Consider the following 21482-nt stretch of genomic DNA (forward strand, 5'->3'; position numbering starts at 1 on the left):
AATCATTTCATGTCCCATTCACACTAAAAAAAAAAAATTCCCCACCCCTTCAACTACAAGGTGTTGATATTCCTATTACACCGAAGGTTAATTATCTAGGAATCACAATCGACAAACGACTAACTTGGGGCCCACATCTTAAATCTAAACGAAAATTGTTAGATTATCGTCTACACATACTTCGCCCAATACTTAAATCAAAACTCTCTATAAATTCAAAATTAACAATATACAAATCTTTTTTAAGACCCATATGGACCTACGGGTCTCAAATTTGGGGTAGTGCCAAACCGTCCCAACTACAAACCATCCAAGCATTCCAGTCCATATCCCTCCGTCTCATAACATCTGCCACATGGTACGTAACTAATATCACACTTCACAAGGACTTAAAAATACAAACCGTTGAACAACTAATTAAACAACACTACTCTAAATTACACAAAAAATTACATCTACACCAAAATCCTCTTATCTCCCACTTATCATCACGTACACTTCCAGACAATCCCCCTCGACGTCTTAAAAGACGCTGGTGTCGTGATCTTTTATGATCAAAAAAAAAAAAAAAAGTGTAAATTTGACGTGTCCTGGGATTTATTTGTGAATTAGCTAGGGTTTTTATGAAAGAAAAATCGGTCATTAAATCATTGTCATTAGCTAAATTCAATTCGTGAAATGCCCGACTTCTGGCAGGCTTCTTTCCCACATTAAAATACTCAAAGAATTAGTCTTTTGTTTTTTGGTTAACCCTTAAATAACTGTATGCCTCTCCAACATTAATTGAATGTTGATGTTCAAAATTAATGTATATACGGAATTAAAATAAAATAATTAGTAATTACCTATAATATGGTAATACCATGCATGCATCTACCAACAATCGTATTGTACATACTAATTGTATGATAATAATATATTAATCAATGAAATCCTAATATAGGATTAAGGTATAAATTTATAAAACTAAACTAGATTCCTAGTTTGCGTAGAACCAAAAACTAATTTTATAAAATACTTTATTGTACGAAGGTACCTAACCTATAGGCTATAATTGAAATATTTCATGAAAAATGTAATAAACAATTTATATTTTATATATTTTATTAAAATTTTCAGACTATTATTAATATTAACTATAACATTTTTTGGTTTTGATTCAATATATATCTAGTATTATGTCTTACCTTTATTTCAGTATTGAAGCCGCCTTTTAACAAATTATCATTTTTGATAGTAGCTTTCGTAATTTTTTTGACCAAAATTGTAATACTGTAATAGTAGCATCACATTTTAGATTCCGATTACGTGTTTTCAATTCCATGTTTTTTGATTTATTTTTTCCATTATGTTGACATTTGTATATTTTTTTAAACAAAAATCTTTTGGGATTTTTAATTTTACGAGACACAATCCAGTTGGTCAACGTTTTTTCTGAAAACTTGTTAATCCAAATATCCAATCTAGAACTAGTTTTGATAAATCCTTATTAATATCAAAGACAGTCCGCAACACAGCATTAAAGTGTTCACAAGTCTTAACATGACAATTTAAAACAACACAACATGTATCAAACTAAGAAATTTGACTTACATCCATTTTTACTTTAATGAAGTATCTAATAATTAAACATCCACATTTGACAATATATTTAATTAAAATTACCTCAATAAATAGGTATATATATGCCACATAGAACTTAGTAAACACACTAACCGATATTTACAATTTTATCTTATTTGGGTAAATTTTAAAGACGAGTTTGATAGTTACCCTGTACACACAAATAATTGCTATCATAATCGTTATAAACTATTAAGATAAAATTTGGTTGAAATAATACTACTACAATTTAATAACATTCCTTAAAATAACCAATCTATATAATAGAATCTAAATTGTTATATACTATTGTTACATATACTTGTACTATACAGTATACTATATTATCTTTATTTAAATATTATGATTGTAAATAACTTGTAAACATGTTTTGTTCCTGGCTAATGACTTTAATGTTGAAGCCGTAATGCCGTATTAATAAATACAAAATAAAAAAAATACTACTACATACAGTAATACCTATACTACATATGGTACCTCGTACCTACCAAGCCATAACTATTAATATTGATACCATCATCTTGAGTCGAAAGAAACATTATGAGATAATTTAACAATACAAATTTATTATATTAGGTAATTACACAGCGTAATACAACAACACTATGTAACAGGTAATTAGCCTGATTAAAAATATTTAACTTATATTATTATTACTGATATGTCTTATATTACGACTATAATATAATGTGACGAACACACGTTATAACAAAAATATGTATCTATTAATTTTTTTTAATTCACAACTATAAATATTGATAATAAAACAATGTATGTAAAATTAAATTTAATATTTGATATTAGTGTTTATATTAAAATTATGGCTACATGACATAAGCGCCAAAGGTACAAAAATGACCTATCATTTGCGCCAAAATTTGTATGACATAAGCGCCAATCTAATATTGTATACCTGTTGTACTTAACACATGGCATAAGCGCCAAAGGTATAATAATGACCTATCATTTGCGCCAAATTTAATATTTTATTTCATATGATATATTACATTAAAAAAATGTTCAATAATAAATTGTTAAAATATAATATGAGTATAGGTATGTATACATGCAATAAATATAAATTTAATAAATTGGTTGAGTTTTTGTAAAATAATACATTTATCGATTAAGATTAAACGTTTGGAGTTTTTGATCGATATAGTTCTAATTATAATATTATCTGTTATTTAATATCTTTTAACCGTAGCACCAGTGGCGGCTCGTGGTGTTCAAAGTAGGCGGTGTGTAATTATTGCAAAAGTTTATTTTAAAAAAATTAGTCTGTTTTAAGCATAAATGTAATTAGTAAAATATTTATTAGCATTTTTAATTTTGAGATTATACAGTTTTAGAAAATAATATTAAGTACTTTAAAAAATATTAATTCGGAGTATAATAATAATTGTCGTTTGTTTGTTTTTAAAATTTAATTTTTTTATATAATAAATACAGTTAAACAGATATTTGTTAAAATTAATTTATTATTATACATAAATGCATTATTATTATACATTTTCACTATTATATCTAATTAATATATGTGGTGAGCTCACACTTGCACACCTAGGCACGAGCCGCCACTGCGTAGCACACAGGTACCTAGAATTTTGGCGCTTATATACGATACGATTTTGGCGCTTTTGTAAAATACGATTTTTTTTCTCATCTCATTTTGGCGCTTATGTACAATACGATTTTGGCGCTTTTGTAAGGTACGATTTTTTTTTTCTTATCACATTTTGGCGCTTATGTCTTTCACCGAAAATTATGAACCCTATAAGGGTTCAGCACCCCGTGCTGAATCAGATTACGATCGGTAAAAACATGTATACATCATGCAGAAAGGTTTTGGCTCCGCCCCCCGCGCTGAAATGTACTAGGATCGGGAAATACGCATCCCGTACAGACTGTCGTCTATCATCGTCGTCATCTCGTCAACCGACAACCAGTTCCCAACCCACGTCCATGCTGATCTGGTCAGTGGCTCTCACACCCTCTTGTTTCGGTTTTGTTATACGTCTCTTTCCTCCGATCACGTTTTTAAGTGCTTCCGTGGTGCTGTTGCACATCCTGCCTTTTTGACCTCGTGAGTGTGTCTCGACTTCCGTCGTTGTCAACGTCTACCGTTTGTTGTTTCGTTTTGGTCGACCTCGTGGTCCCGTTTTGCCAGTGTGCGTCTCTACGCGCTGCTGGGCCGAGTGGACTGTCCGTCGTGCTTTGTCACCGCGCCATCGCTGTTCACGAGTGTCATCGGCGCCTTTCGTGCTTTACACGGCCCCCCGTTGCTGTCACGTCAAGACGTGTGCCACTAGATCGCCCACCCGCCGAGGTCCGCGATCGCTCGAAGCTTAGGGCCCGCGTGTTTCTGTCCTTCGCCTTTCACTCACCTGTGAGGCGAGCGCGAAACGCGCTGGCGCAACGGACGCCAGGAGTGCCAACACAAGCTGGGCCGTGGTAGCCGTGTCGTCTCAACCTGGTTGACCCTTGGTTCTCGCCTTCTCGGCCGCCGCAGTCCAGCCGTCAGTAAGTTGCTGTCACGGACTAAGATAGTATGGACTGGATTACTGGAAACGAACGCTTGTGCGGGGTGAAATGGGGCAAGTACGATTCGCGCTCTAACTATGATTATATATGAGAACCATAAATAAATCGCTTATTTTTGATATACATGTGTACTTATTAACCCTACCTTTTAAAAATCCAGAATCTATTTTCCCTCAAAACCATTTTACGACATCAAAAATGTATTGCATAAATTTTAAATAACATTAAATAATAGAAATAGTTAATAGTTCAATCCTAGTCCGTGGTAGCGCTACATTCGCACTTGCCCCATTTTCCCCCGCACAAGCCTACTCCATTCCATAAGTGGCCCGGCTCCCCTTCACCCGCTCGCCTGTTCGTTTCCAGACCATACTATCTTAGTCCGTGGTTGCTGTCAAATCACCACTGCCAGATAAAATGTTTTCTTACTGTCGATTGTACTTTTATTGTAGCAGCGTATGATACCCTTACCTCCTGTCACCCCTAGTATTGTTTCCTTGCACGTCGCGAGTATCGCGTGGTCAGCTAGAAATAGAAATTCACCGTTACAGTGCGTCAACACTGCAATTGTATGCCCAATATTTAAAAAGGAAATCCCACTTAAGCAAAGAACTATAGAGGAATCTCATTACTGGACACATGTTATAAAATGTTGACATTACTGATATTAGAAAGAAGAAACCCGTATGTCGAAAAATAGTTGGGAATAACCAATGCGTATTTAGAAGAGGAAAATCCACAATAGACCATATCTTCGCACTAAGACAAATAATGTAAAAATATTACGAATTCAGAAAGGACCTGCATCTAGTCTTTGTGGATTACAAACAGGCGTATTTGTAGTGTAGACAGAGAAGAGCTTCGGAAGGAACTAGCAATTTTAGGAATACCCAAAAACTACGTGAATCTAATAAAAACATGCTGTGAAAGCACAGTATGCAGTGTGCGCTTTTTGCGAGGCATCTCAGATCCTTTTGAAGTTAAATCTGGCCTAAAAAAAGGAGACGCCTTGTCGCTTGCTTTATTTAACTTGGCTCTCGAAAAAATTATAAGAGACGCAAACGACGATCGAAGGATGTAGATAAGCAGGGCTCGGGACTTATAGCATTTGCTTATTTTTATGGATTGACTTAAAATGTAGCAGAGTGCTATAGAAGTGTATGTCATGTTACAACACGTTCAATTATGAAATTTGAATGTGCTTTTTTTTGCTTTTTTCAGCGATTTTTCAAAAAAATGCTTATTTCAAGTTATTTTGATAATTTTTGCTTTTTTGACCAGTTTTTCTTAATTATGACACGTAAACCTAGAAGTTTTAGTTAGTTTCTATTTTTTTCCACGGTAACTGGTAAGGCTAGAATTAAAAATATTTTTTCTACTTTGTATCATATTTCTCAGTAATAAACACCGGGACCCGCATTTGTGTGCTTATCTACTAATCGGTTCGATCGTCTTTGCAATATGCATCATTTTTGCCATAGAAAAAACTATTTAGAATTCGACGATATCGTATACTTTAAATACGCGCCAATCACATCCGTAGATGTTGAGCGTTCGTTTTCGGCATTTAAAACAATACTATCAAACAACAGAAGGGCTTTTGAGTTTGAAAATTTAAGAAAACATCTAATTATTCAATGCAATAGAGAAGGTAAGAAACATTTTAAAATACATTTTTTTTTAAATTAATCAATTTTTCTTTAGTTATTCTTAAAAAAAATTTATTTATTTTTCAGAAAATCTATAAGAAGTACCTAACCTACTCAAAAAGATTTGATATTTGTAACATATTTTTTTTTTTTTTTGATTTAAAGTGTTAAAATAATGTAATAAAGAAAAATTGCATTTAGTTTTTTTCGTGATTTTTTAAAATTTTAAGTGCTATTTTAGTGCTTATAATCATGTTTTTAAGTGCTTTTTCAAGCGCTTATTTTGATGATTTTAAGTGCTATAAGTCCCGAACCCTGTAGATAAGCAATGACCAAGTTATGTTAGCTTATGCAGATGACATTGTGGTAATGGATGAAACCATAGAGGAAACTCACCAACTCATTAATACAAGTAAGGAAATTATATTAAAAGACCTCCAATATAGATTCCATAGAAGTTGATAATTATAAATTTGAAAAAGTTGATAATTTCAAGTACTCAGGTGGGTGTGACCATCAACAACAAAAATGATATGCATATAGAAATAAACCAACGGATCACTAGTGAAAATATATGTTATTTCAGTATTATCAAACTCCCGAGATCTAAGCGCTATCCCATTCAGAGAATCAAAGATACTACTATACCATAGTTACCTTCGATCTGTGATAACATACGCCTGTGAAACCTGGTCATTGACTAAAGGTGATAGCAAAAGACTTATCACGTTCGAAAGGAAAGTGTTACGAACTATATGTGGACCAATCTTTAATCCAGAAGTACAGACATACGAAAGAAGAAGTAATGAAAATATAAAGGGGCTGTATAAAAGGCAAGACATACTCTCTTTTAGGAGGAGGAAACGACTAGAATGGTTCGGACATACATGGAAGGTTGCAGTAAATGTGCTAGTCAACAGAATAAATAAAACGAGACCCCTAGGACGACCCAAAACCCGATGGATTGATATAGTTTCAAAAGATATAGTAATGATAGACTAGAACGCAACCTTAGAGACAGCGTATCAGATTAATATATGGAGAGAGTTTGTGATGGCAGCTCTGGTTCTGAATGGACCGTTAAGCTGACATAAAAAAAGTATAAGTCTTCTTCGTCAGCTTAACGATACTACACATATTAAAGAAGTTCAGAAATGAGAACTTAATATCAAGTTAAGGTACAGTTGATTAATAAGTATGGAATGGTCAACGGAATCAAAGACCTTCACAAATATTGCCAGTGTTTTTTTTATATTTGTTAAGTGACTCATAAAGTCATAGGCGTGTGAACGGGGTATGCAGGGTAAATGTCTTCGCATACCCTGCGGCCAGACGCGGGGGCACATGAACAATGTCTCAGTTCATAATTTTGAATTATAAAATTTGAGTTATAAAATGGTAATGAGATATCGATATGGAGTATGGGCAATTGGAGTATGAGTCATTTTGGACGGTTCTCAATAATAGGAAATATGGGTTTTATTTTTAGTGTAGGTAGGTATTTACTTTTTATATTTTCCTAGAAATGATGATGATTATTTCTATTGTGACATCTATTATTTAACTTATGGATGTCTAAATACCACGATTTAAGATATACCTACCTTTAATATATCCAAGTACATCTTTAACCGTGTTAAATACTGATAATATTAATATAATATAAATATAATGTAATATATTATGTTTATAATAGTTGAGTAGTTGATACTATAGAATATAATAGACGCGAGTACGCGACAGTCAAATTTGATAAAAATATCTTTACCGCGCGTTTGTAATCAAATTGCCTATCCACCCATTAGAGAGAAGGCTTGAATTACAACAATTATGTATAATGTTCAGAATTGTTTATATAAACATTTTTGTAAAAAAAAAAAAATACTTTTAATCAAAAAAAGTTGAAAACCCTATTTTTTCTAATATAAAGTACTGACCATTAGTTTATAGTACAAAGTCATGAACATTAATTTTAGAGGCATTTATATCTGTGGGGGGGGGCACATTTTATCAACCGCATACTCTGCGAACAAAGTCTGCGCACGCCTATGCATAAAGTCATAAATAAACTTAGTTTCATTTTAAAATGTTATGGGAATTTCCCATTCCAATACCGTGTCTAAAACCCAATTGATGGTAGTTCATATACTTTTTTAAATCGGACCCAAATCTTTTTACAATTTTTTCATTTATTTTAGAAAAATTACATATTAGGTAGGCAACATAGAAATGTGCTTATAATTTGTTCTGATTTGTTTATCTCTACTTTTATAAATAGATTTGACTTTTACTAGTTCAAATTTACCAGGAAATAATTTATATTTTATTCCGTTGATTGTAAAATATATAGGTGTCTACCAATGCGGCTATGTTTAAGGTTAAACAATAATATAAGCTAAACTTTTTTTGCATTCTAATAGATAGATACCAACACCATCAAAACCTGCGACTGTTTCATCTTTCAAGTTCCATATAATTTGAATTACTTCCGATTCACCTATAATTTCATTAAAATAGAAATCAAATAAATCATTTGTTAAATCTTTTATAGTCCTACACAAATAAAACTAGACGTAGGTACTAATATTGTATCATGCTTACACAATTTTTATTTTTTTCTTATTTATAGGTACCTATTATTAAAAACATTTTTAAATAGATTAGATACTATAAAAAAATGTCGTTATTTTCAGTACAAATTACAATTATCACCATCTTTAATTTTATCATTTTAATTTTTATTGAAAATACTTGTTTGTTTTTTTAATAAGTCTTTATTAGTAAATGTTGATAAGTAATATATAATTAAATATAAAATTGATTGTATACATTTGTATGACTCAAGGTCCTTTGAAATTTCCAGCTGCTGGTGGTCTACCTGCATAGTAGACATTATTACACATTTCACAGTATCCTGGCGGACCCTGAGGTCCAGGATAACCATTTGGACCAATTGGACCTGTTTACAAAAAATGCAAGTTATCTATCAGATCAAGATTAAATTTAGCTACCAGTTTACGATATTATGTAAGTACAAAAAAAATATTTATTTTTCATGACTTAAATTAATTTTCATTAAAAAAATTAGTGTAAAAGTCTTAACATAATAAACAAAATTCATACCTGGTCTTCCTGGTTCACCTCTATCTCCTGGTCTACCATGTGCTCCACTTGGACCTAAACATAAATCATAATACATTGCAAAAAATGTTAGGTTAAGTCAATATTAAATATTAATACCGGGTTGACCGGGGAGTCCAGGTGGTCCTTCATATGCAACAGCTTCGCTTCCACGCTCTCCTTTATCTCCTTTTGGCCCGACTGGTCCCTCAGAACCTACCGACAAAAAATTCAACAGTGCGTACTAGAATAAAATAATACATTTTAATTAACTTAATAAAGAATACATTTTTCTTAGAATACAATCATTACTATCAGTTGTCACTGACGAGTATAAACTCTCAAAACTTTTTTAAACAACCATGAAAAACTAAAAAAAAAATTAACAGGACGCTATACAGACATATTTTGTTGTCTCCATCTTACAAGTGCTTTTCCTACATTGCATATTTAACTATTTAAGCTCAGCAGGTCATGTTTAGCTCTGTTAGTTTTCAAATTTGAGGGAATCGACCTATTATGAAACTTGATGGTAAGAATATTATGTGGTTGTATATGTGGGTTTTTTACGATGGTTCAATTTTTTAGCAAGTTTTACGTACAGCGTAAATTAAAAATGTCCATAGGTAACTCCCCTAAAAAACTGAATTATTGAGTACTTTTGCGAAAAACAGTCTTTAAAAAATCAATTTGGTTTTTTGGTGTAACTCAAAAACTAATGAGTTTAGATAGTAGATACTTTAAATTTTCACCAGTTGTTTATTTTTATTATTTTTTCGAAATGATACAATTTTTAAAATATTTGGACTGGTTGTGAGCTGTTTATAGACATTTTAAATTCGAAATTATTTTTGGTTTTTCTCTGTAAGTATCTATATCAAAAATGTTTGATGATTCAAAAGGTTCCTCGTAAGTTGTTACAATTCATCTAAAACTTTTAAATATATTAAAGGTACATAGATACGAATTTTTTTTATAAGCATTTAAAGTTTGACAAAATCCATCAAAACCTCAAATATTTACAAATTATTTTGTATTTAAAAATGTATAAAATGTTCAATAATGATTGAAAATATAGAACAAGGTTTCTTATAAAAAGCTTATAAAAATAAATTAACACAGTTTTAATTTCAAATTTCAAGTCCATACGTTTTGCTATCTATGAGAAATAGCGAGAAGTGAGGAATAATATATTTAACTATATATTATAGATAAAAAAAATATGTTAAAAGCGTTCAACATAAATAATTTTACTGTGTATAGAGGTGTATTAAAAAAAAACATAGTGCTGTATGGTATTGCGGGAAGTATAGCAAAGCCCAAACCGACGTTTCTTTAGAAAAAATATCCATACCTCCTAGAACGGCCAGAACAAAATCATAACTACGCCACTGGTTCTAACCATTAAACCTATTAATAGATTGCATGTTTAAATGGTCCTATCTTACACAGTTAAGCCGGGTTCGCAGCTACGTCGTGGTCGTTTATATCTTGTCGTGTTTAAAAAAACTTAAGGTTGACGGCCCTACCCTGCAGGCAGTGGCGTATATACGAATTATTTTCACTATGGGCCGATTTATCAATTATCACTAGTCAAGCAGCATAGCCATAATTATACATTTTTAAGGGAGCAGCTGTTATATAATTAAGAATTATGACATATTATACAGTTCAAATAAAAATTGCGCAATTCAATTTTATAATTATTATGTAAAATTAATTTTTTGTTTCTTTTTTTAAAAATATTGACAGTGTCGTTTGTATATTTTAATGTTATCTTACTATGAATTTAACATCAAAGTCAATAAGTCATTAAAGCAAGTCTCGTCAATATATCTAACATTTCCTTGTAGATTACTCAAAAATGATTTTAATCAACCGGCTAACTTAATCATGGTGAAAAACTGTTAACAGTGTAAATATACAAGAAATACTTTAATTGAACCTGCAATTTCACTATGGGCTCTGGCCTAGGGGGCCTCCCCCCTATATACGCCACTGCCTGCAGGACATTTTCTAGTAGATCACGGTTAATGAATGATACCATAATAACAACAGCCAATAAGAATACGATAAAAAGCACATGACACATAAGACGAAGTAGCTATGAGCCTATGAATTTACATGCCGGATTTACATGATATTTTCATGTACTTAGTATATTATATATTTATGTTTAATAAACCTTTAGAGGTACCTCTAACCTCTTTACCTATAGATTAAGACATTTTTTTAAAGTAGGCACAAAAAAAATTATTTTAATTTTTCTACACTGAGTACTATTATTCTCCGTAAGCCTAATATATTAACAATTAAAAACTTACCGGTTGATCCTTGCACACCAGGAGATCCTGGAAAACCTCTTTCGCCGGGCATTCCTAAGCCTGGTGATCCAGGCTCGCCTAAAAATAAGATAAATTTATTTAATTTGTTCACTTTTTATATATTTTTCATGCTATAAAGTTACCTGGAGGACCTTGCGAACCTGGTGGACCTGGTTTACCTATAATTGACCGACCCGGGGGCCCAGGTGGACCAATGAAAGTGTTTGTTAGTTCTGCTAATTGTTCTAGGAATGATCATAAAAATATTATTAAAACCTGTACATTCAAAATATGGTTGGCAAGGCATGATAAAGAGTCAATTCTGGAATGTATATTTTTTTAAATATAAAAATAATATTTATAATTAAGTAAGTATAGTTAAAATGCTAGAAATCTATTTATATACAATTTTAACAGGTCATTATTAAATTAACAAAAATATGATTATTGGGATTTGGGAACTAAGGAAACTTATTTATTTTTTCTTAAACAAATTTAACTTTCAATACATTTAGATTTTTAATGTTTATCTACACTATTTGTAAGACACATTTAAGTACAAAGATTTTGAGATATAGTATGGCACTAATAAGTATGTATGGACTATACCAGGGGTGACCAACATGAATATGTTCGCGAGCCACATATATAAATGCAATGATATCAAGAGCCAAAATATGTGTAAATTAATTTTATAATTTTATCTAATCTGTACTTTTATAACACAAAAGTAATAAAGATAGCTAACAACCGATAAACATATCAAATTACAAATTAGTTCAATATTATTTAGATTTTTGTTTTGATTAGATTATGCGTTTTCTAACGAATTCCAATAGGCACTTTATAAAATTATATCGTTGTTAAAATAGTCTGTGTTAAATAGTCCTGCTGTAAACACCTTAATTTGCTTATAAAATATTTGAGACATTTTACAGATACATATTGCGAAAGTTATTAGTTTCGACGTATATATGAAGAAGAAAAACGGGAATTTAAATTAGAATGGGATGAGCTTTAATTTTTCATACAGAAAAGCGATAAACCATTTTGTCTCACATGCCAACTTACATTATCACAGTCTAAGGTCAGTAATTTAAAACGTCATTACGAAAAAACCAAACACAGCACATTTAGTCGAGTATTTCCTATCGGTTCCGATTTGAGGAAAAATATATACTATGTTCGATGAAATGAAAATTTGCTAAACCAACTATGTCTATGTGAATCGCTTTATTCAATAATGAAAATAATTAAGTCGAAATATCATTCAAATTTGACTGATGATTATCTCACAGAATTACTAAAAACTACTCTTACATAAATGTAACTAGATCCTAAGAATCTTTCTAAAAAAGTAGACACGAAAAAAATACCGCACAAACAAATTTAGCTTAATGTTTATTATTTTATTTATTATTCATATTAATTTTCTATATATTTTTGTTTATTAATCATTATTCTGTAGCCTTATATCTATATAGTAAAAATATTTTTTTTTTATAAATGTACACGAAAAAAAAATTTAAATGTTGGTTCTTATAAATAAGACGCGAGCCACATACAACTATGACCAGAGACGCATGCGGTTCGTGAGTTGTGATCCACAAATTGGCCACTTCTGGTCTATACTACAATATATTATTAGTACATTAGTTCTAGTACTTAGTGCAACAATTAATTCGTAATCTAGTTTAAAAAAATAAATTTACCTTTCAAAATTGATTTACACATTTCTTTTATCTCATTTTCAGTAAAACCATTTCCCTAATAAAAAAATCATAAAAATGTAATTATATTACATATCGCTATACTGCAGTGTTGTAAAGTTATTATTTATCAGTAGGATCCGGATTTCAATGCGAAGTGCATCTTTTTGGGATATCTTGGACAATACTTTCCAAGAACATAATTTGTTTCATGAAACAGATACTTCAAAAATACAACAGTAAAACTATTATTTGATATTTTTTACCATTTTTCGGCCATCTAAACATTTTGTTATAGTTTTAATCTAAATTTGTTTGGTGCATTTAAAATTACATTTTGTAGTAGAGCCTTAAAATATATACGTGTCTGCAGTCAACATCATCGTCACCGGCAGTCACCTCATCAATTGTACAAATTAATGAGTCAACTTTTCATAACATTTTTCAAATTTCAGTTTTTTTAATAAATGTTTAGAAAAATATTTTAAATATATTATATATTATAAGTTATAATTTATAACTGAAGTACCTATTATAGGTACCTAATATTACGGTAAAATGCATTTTTTTGATGGTTTGTAGAGTATTTAAATCCGGGCTCTTCTTATCAAAGTAGAATTATTATAATTTAAAAAAATGTTTAATACAAACTAAGAATGTACCTAAGTCATGATTTTTTTTTAATTTACTTAATTATCATATTTATTTCTAAGTATTCCAGTACAATTTTATTATTATTATTCAAGTATATTTTAAATAATATTTTAAACTACCTATTCTTTACAACACTGCTAAAATCAAAAGAAATAATTAGTAAATAACATACTGAATAACCTGGCAATCCTGGTTCTCCTCGTTCTCCTTTTTCCCCTGGTGTGCTAAGTGTTCCCTGTGAAAAAATATGTGAACAAAATATAAAGAAATGTGGAAAGTAGGTTTAGGTACGAGGTAGGTACCTCTCTGTAATATTGTTGGTACTGTAATGGGGGCCGTAAGGGTCATTATTGCATATGAAAAACGATTCTGAGCATAGAAGGTCTATCATACCAACATTACTTTAAAGCTTAAAGTATTTACTCACCATGGTTAATAATTTTTGATTTACGCACACTTGTTTAATTAATGATTTTGTTGATAACTGATTTTGCGTAAAAGTTCTCGTTTTTACTTAATTTTTTCATTGTTTTTCCTGAGGCTTTTGAAAACCACTAAGATTATTTACTTTTGACCCTTTAAAGTACTAAAAATATTCACTTGTTGATTCCTACCAGAAAAGATGCTCAAGTAAAAAATCGAATCATTTTTACTACTCCAGAATGTGACAGGCAGAGAAAAAATACATCATCGTAAAATTAATAAATTTATGATTTATCGCTTCGCTCAGAATCTAAAACCAGAACAATTTTAAATGCTCTTGGGCATTTGTGCATAAATAACCGAGTCTGAATGTTTTGAAAATTACATTAAGTTTATAGGTATATTGATAATTTAAGTAACAGTAGAATATTTCACTACTAAATAAATACTTACCGGTCTTATATATTGTATTTCTGGTTTAGCTGGAATATAGGTTATGGTCCCAGGGAGTCCAGGTTCACCTTTATTACCTTGAATTCCAGGTTCTCCCTGTAATTAATTTGATTAATTTTATTTTACATAATTTGAATTAGTCATTATTACTTGTTCCCCTTTTTCTCCTTGTAAAGCGGGCAATGCTGGTATACCTGGCGTACCTGGTAAACCCTGATATCCTCGTGGGCCCTTTAAATAAATTGTACATATTTGTATTTATGAAACGATGATTAGAAAAAATACTAATGATTAGGTATACAGTTATTCCTTTAATTAATGGCAAATTAATAACCTATAAGTTATAACTTGTCTGTACAAAGTATGATTAAATAAGATTTTTATTACTTCTGCTCCTGAGATTCCTGGTTGACCTGGAGGGCCTTGTGGTCCTGTTAGCCCCCGTGGTCCTTCTTGCCCTTGTGGTCCCGGTGGTCCCGGTGGTCCCTGTTTACTTTGATTCACAATTGGTGGATGTTTGTTCGCGCATTGATTTTCTCGGTGAGGACAATTACTACCAGTAGTAGCTACATCTGGCTGTTGAATTTGTACAGTTTCTTCTCTCATCTTTATGACAATTTTAAGTTATTTAAGATAAACATAAGTAAAAAATTATTTTCAATTATTACTAGATACAATTCTGCACATCCTTCCCGTTGAGGTTTCGTTGGATCACAACTCAGTGTTATCCATTGTACATCTACCTAAATCAGCTTAATTTATAGTTTGAAATTAATTATAGCTTAAAATGCAACTTACTGGTGCTGCTTGGTAATCGTTATTTATCACTAAGGCTGTATTACCAAACATATCCACTGTACCTCTGGGTTCCAACATTTTAACACCAACTTGTTTACAGTCTATGTAAAGTACTACTCTATCGTAAAATACTCCGAAATGTAATTTGTGCCAATTTCTATCAAAAATCTAAACAATTTGAGAAATTAGATTTTATCATTAAACAAAGAAACAATACATATTTAATATTATTATTAGGTACCAAATGTAGTTTGTATTAAATATTTACATTTATATGTTCATCAATGTTCTTACATATATCTTATTAATACCCAAAAAGCTAGTACATGATGACTAATGAGTAGAAAAGGGTTGGTTGTTTATGGTTTAATTGTTCAATTAGTATATTAAATTCACTTACGTAGTTGGCTTCAAATTTAACAGTTTGCAAGTACCCATCATAATTAACAATAGAGAACTCTACAGTCCCTACAACTTGATTTAGTGAAATTAGCAAATTAGTGCTATTTTGATAATCAACAATCTTAAGTATGTGCCACTGTGCTCTGGTTACCATTTTTGAGCTAAAGGTAGCAATAAAAGAAAATTGCTGAGGTATGCCCAAGGGAAATACATTTCTATAAACAAATAAAACAGTATTAACATTTAAATGTATCTCTATATTATAATCTATTGATAAATATAATAATAGTAATAATCTACTTAATAATATTTAAATATACCTAATAGTAATTACTAATTAGTAATTACCTACTAACTATTTCATAGTTAATGATATCATAATCTCATACAAAATGGAGTGCGAACATAAGTCATAGATCCTGCCTTATTGGCTTGTATATGTATGTTTTTGAAGTTTTATAGTTTTCAGTCAATAAGAATAACTGCGGCGTAGTTTCACGCCGCGAAGGAATACTAATTAAAACAATTGGACCATTTTTAGAAAAAATATAATAATATTATTTTGAAAATGTTGTGGTTTCTTTTGATTTTAAATATAATAGCAATAAATGTTCTATTATAGTACCTATTATATTAACTATAAGTTACCTAACACTTATAATATAGTGTATAGTAAAAAAATTGAAAATCTTTGATGCTGACATACTGTAGTATATAAAAAAGTTTTATAAAATGATTTATTTTAAATGGTAAGCCATATTATTATATTGAATTTCTGTAACTCATAAGTAGGAATTCATTATTTTATATTTCACTGTTTTTGTTATTCTATTTATTATTATAAAGTAAGTGTGGGTACATTTATCATGGATTTTTAAATTGTAATAACTTTTTTAATTATAGGTAGTAAAATAGTGATAATAATAGGTGAAACAGTGTTTATTAATATTTTAGTACTAACTAGTTTCCGGAAATGCTAATATTAAACCAGTGCACTAGGCCACCTAATACTTCTTTGTAGTTATGTCAATGCAGTTCAATGTAATTAAAAAATAATTATATTATCATTATTTATTAGTAGGTATTTAGGTGGCTAGGTACCAAGTACCATTGTACCAACTATCACTGTTGTCTACTGTTACCATTACTAGTAATATTACTGTAGACTTTGTTATATTATCTATTAATTACTATAATAGTCTAAACCCATATGGGTATCCCGGTAACAGTGACTGTTGCAGTGTTGTGCGTGTTAGACGTTAGTAGTTAAGACATTTTAGTACTTAAATATTAGTATACTGTCTACAGTAATATAGTATAGACTCATTAGACTCTACAACAATAGTCTCTACAGACTACTCTCTACACTTTACAATTGTTGATAACTGTGTTACGGCATAGGTTCTACCAAAAAGTCCGAGGTAAAAAGTCCTAGGAAAGAAGGCCGAGTAAAAAAAGGCCAAGGTGAAAAAGTCCGGTACATATAATTAGGTAAAACTGGTAAAAGAAAAAGTATGATGTGATGCGCAATCAAACTTCCAATTAGTATTAATATAAATTGACTAAATGCTTTACCTGACGAAATTCAAAAATAATCTTGTAGCAGGTACCAATATCAGCAAAGTATTCGCAAAATAAATCAGTTAAATATATCATTTTAAATTTTGTTATAACGGAATTTTTTAGTTAAGATAGTTCGCTAGATAGTTAATACTTAATTACCTAAACTGAGAAATCATTATAATATTTTATGTATATAATGGTAATGACACTAATTACTAAGTACCTAATTATAATCATTGAATTAATTTTTTTAAATATTGTGACATATATTATATCTACCGGACTTTTTATGTTTAGAGCTATCAACTTCGAGCATTTTATGCCTCGAACTTTTTTCCTACGACTTTTTTACCCCGATTCCTGTGTTACATACCTTGTGGGCATTATTAAACGTGCTGTTTTTTCCACTCTATAAGCAGTCTGAAAACGGTTAGATCCTGTCACTTTGATTACACTTTTTTTGTATATTTCTTCTGCCGAATCCAACCCAAATTTTCTAATGAAATCGATTATTTGTAAATCGTCTTCCCCAGGCCGGAAGTCTCCGCACGGCACCTGCGCCAATGCTTGGTCTTTAACGGGCTTACTGGTGCCCTCATCATAATCTGTATAAAACATTACCGTTTTTATAGCGTGACCGGCGTACCCATAATAATAAAAATGATAAATATTTAATAGTAAAATAATATGTAAATTACGATTTTAACAGATGTGTGAACATGTGAATAGCATTATTTGTGTCTATGAGGTCAATGGCGTTCACAATAACGGATATGTATCTCGGTCGCTACTATCTACTTTTTTTTTGGAAATATTAAATTATATATTACGCACACCGCGCTAACAGTTGCTGGATAAATTTGTCAACACGGCAGTCGTTCATCGGACAGAACTTTATCGTATAGTCGTTTTTATTTATCTTTCAATTAGTTTGAATGATCAGAAAAAAGCGAAATATTTCTTTAAGAATAAGAGGTTCGGTTGCCTTGGTTTCACCCTACTATAATCTCTTGAGTCTTGATCTAAAATCTAAATTTTCCTAAAGTTTAATATCGTAGTCACTAGTCATATTATTGTTAAAATGTCTATGCGATAATGTTTGTATCAACTAATGAAACTCCTATTACAATAATCAAGATTATTGGAGGCCTCCAAGACAATCAATGATGATTATTGATTACCTACTTTCATGAAGTTCAATTAGGTGCCTGCCATTGCACCTACATTTTCACGCTGTTCACCCTCATGTTGCATGTACAGGTTATATATTTAACAAATTAGTTAATTATACCTATTAATAGGTACCTACCTAGGGCCGGGTTCTTGGTCTCCTCACCACACGCCGTGTCGTGTCGTGTTCCGCATATCTATTAGGTCAAATAGGTACATAATAAAATGTTGGTAACACATTATACCTACACGTTGAATTGAATATTTAACTTTACACGACACAGTATGTAGTGAGAACTCATTTTTTTAAATATTAGTGAGGTATTTAGCTAGGTAAGTAAAAGGTATATTTATAAGTTACCTGAATAATCGGTAGAAAGTCCAGAATGTGCCTGAGATTTTTTATCTGTAACCAAAAAAATAACATCATGTACCTACTTTATAAGTATTTAGGGATAATAGGATAGCTTATTTTTAAAATAGAGTAAAAAATTCCTTTTTATAGCTTGATAGTGATATCTGAAACTGATAGGCTATAGTATATTAATATATAATATCTATATGTATATATTATACTCTACACAATAAATATACACATATAATTAGCATTAAAATCGTTTCTCTAATATGTAATTAGGTGTAGGCGTAGATAGGCATACAAAGCACTTACTTGCTGAAGCGTTTATTCCAGTTGGAAATATAATCGTTGCAAATAAAGCAATTTGTGTCCATCTTAAATAATTTCTGAAAAAAAAAAATTAATAAACCTACACAAATATATTTTAAGTTATATATACGATAAACCCGACTTTAAAATATGTAATATTTACGAGTTCCGTTAAAGCGTGCCATCGTGATAGGTTTATTACTTTCGACAAATATCCAGAGACCGACGTGTTAAATTTAGAAAGATTAGTGAACGTTAGGTCTTGTGCCAAATATATTATATTAGATATTTAGATGAATTCAGATTTTAAAAAAAACTATTGAATTAATATTGTATTTTCGTCACTTAATTTTATTTGGCTTTTTTTATTTTTAACAAATTTACGAATTCATACAATAAACTTAAAATAAATATTACTGTATTTAAATACCTATGTCACCTCACTAATCGACGATAAGATATGATTCTATATTATACTTCTGGTCCTTAATTATTCAGAAAAAATGTGTTAATATTCAAAACGAAAATGTAATTAGGAAATTCAAAATTGTATAATATAGTTTAAAGAATTCATGATTTAATTATTATTTATTTTATTACCTATCTAATTACAGGTACGCTGTGACAAAAACATCAATATTATATAATTGTTAATTTTGTTAACGAAATGAATATTAACTAAAAAAAGTTGAGTACCCTTACATCTCTTCACACCCATGATTTAAAATCTTAAAAAAAAAGTTTGTTTCAAAATATTTTATTAGCTTCTGATTTAGAATACGAATGTAAAATTAAATTAAAGGTTACAAAAAAACGTAAGAATTCAACAAAAATTTACCATGAATCATGATTATATATTAACTTTTTGTAAACATGTAAAAACCACATTTATATCAATATTGAAAATAATTTCATACGACCAACGTTTCAAGTAAAAATCCAAACAATAAAAAGAATTTCACTCAAGACCTTAAAGTATAATATTAAAAAAATTATACTTAATCATGATTTTTTCAACAGATTACTCTATTTGTTTTGTAAATTAGGTACCCGTGTATAAAGTAGGTAACACATCAATACGTATCTACTCTACATGGGAAGAATTGACATAGAACCATAATATCGTCTACGAAGTACCGTAAATACGATGTATCTATGTATAAAAATATTTTAGTCATAAACAGGTTATAATTTACCGAAAATAATTTAACCAAATATATCAATGCAATAATGCATTTTTTAGGATATTAAATAAATACGAGTACGTATAATATTAATATTTAAAAATACTCAAAATTCACATAAAATTTAAAATATCGTTAAACACCAACGAGAGAACACTGATAATATTTTTGTAAAGTTGATCTAATAATTGTCAGAGCAAAAATTACTTGTATCAAAAATCTGCAATTTGTTTATACTATAAAACTATGCAAATTTCTAACATACCTATATTATGTTCTTTGAAAATTCATATAAGAATATAAACTATTTTATATTAACCACAATAATATGCACATAACTACATTGTACAGCTTCATTATTGTTTATTATTACCATAGAAGGGCAATGTAACTTGATATTTAACATTTCATCATAATAATCTGACCTATAATATTTAATTCTGTAACCAAAAATATTTATATCAAAAGTTAAAATTTTATTTTTCATCCATTTTTTAGGGTACCACAGTTATTTTTAAACATAAAGCATACTTTTTTCAATTGATAAAAAAATCCTAATTCCAATTCAATGGTTTTAAGGATAATTTTTTTTTTTATATAGGCATTCAATGCTCATAAAATGTTTCTTAAATAATTCAATAATGGAGTAATTTAAATGTAGGACTTACCCCTTTATGTTCATCATCTTATGAAATTAAAATGAGAATGAATTACAAACTTTAGCACGTTTTATGTTCATCAGTATAAGAAGATAAAACATCAGAATTAACGCGTCAGTGGCTTAACCATAACTGTGAGATAATTTAAGTGGATCAAGACATCTTGAGGTTACACTTACACTGTAGAAAAAAGAGGGGATAGAATGTTTTTAATTATATTGCATCCTTTTAGTATAGTTTTTATTATTTGTATATTTTACATATAAATATGTATACTATACGTAGACAGTGTTATATATATTATATATAATAAGTATTTATTTATAAGTATATACACATAATATGATTTTAGTAAGTTTTAAAATAGATTTATAAATACATACTAAAAAACATTTAATAAACTATATTTTAATACATAAGTGTTTAAAATTCTTAGTGTAATTTTTTTTAAAGAACTATAATTGTAGCTATCCTTAAGATAAGCAAAAACCAAAAGTTAAAAATTTAAATGATTGCAGATTATGTTAAATTACACAAAAC

The 21482-nt window shown here is 29.9% G+C and overlaps 1 protein-coding gene across 1 annotated transcript; it reads right to left on the reverse strand.

Annotated features, from left to right (window-relative positions):
- Positions 1-8568: 8568 nt before the first annotated feature.
- Positions 8569-21096, reverse strand: LOC111026870 (collagen alpha-1(IX) chain-like). Its single transcript, XM_022305044.1, has 17 exons — positions 20952-21096; positions 19103-19176; positions 18794-18838; positions 17636-17867; positions 15698-15914; positions 15298-15465; positions 15168-15242; positions 14887-15105; positions 14650-14730; positions 14500-14595; positions 13796-13858; positions 12973-13027; positions 11404-11505; positions 11261-11338; positions 9057-9152; positions 8940-8993; positions 8569-8775 (listed from the first exon to the last, which is right to left on the reverse strand). Exons 1-17 carry the CDS (start codon positions 20966-20968, stop codon positions 8657-8659), a joined length of 1791 nt encoding a protein of 596 aa, XP_022160736.1. The 5' UTR covers positions 20969-21096; the 3' UTR covers positions 8569-8656.
- Positions 21097-21482: the final 386 nt, after the last annotated feature.

The sequence above is a fragment of the Myzus persicae genome, unplaced genomic scaffold (genome assembly GCF_001856785.1).
Source record: "Myzus persicae strain clone G006 unplaced genomic scaffold, MPER_G0061.0, whole genome shotgun sequence".
Lineage (NCBI taxonomy): Eukaryota > Metazoa > Arthropoda > Insecta > Hemiptera > Aphididae > Myzus > Myzus persicae.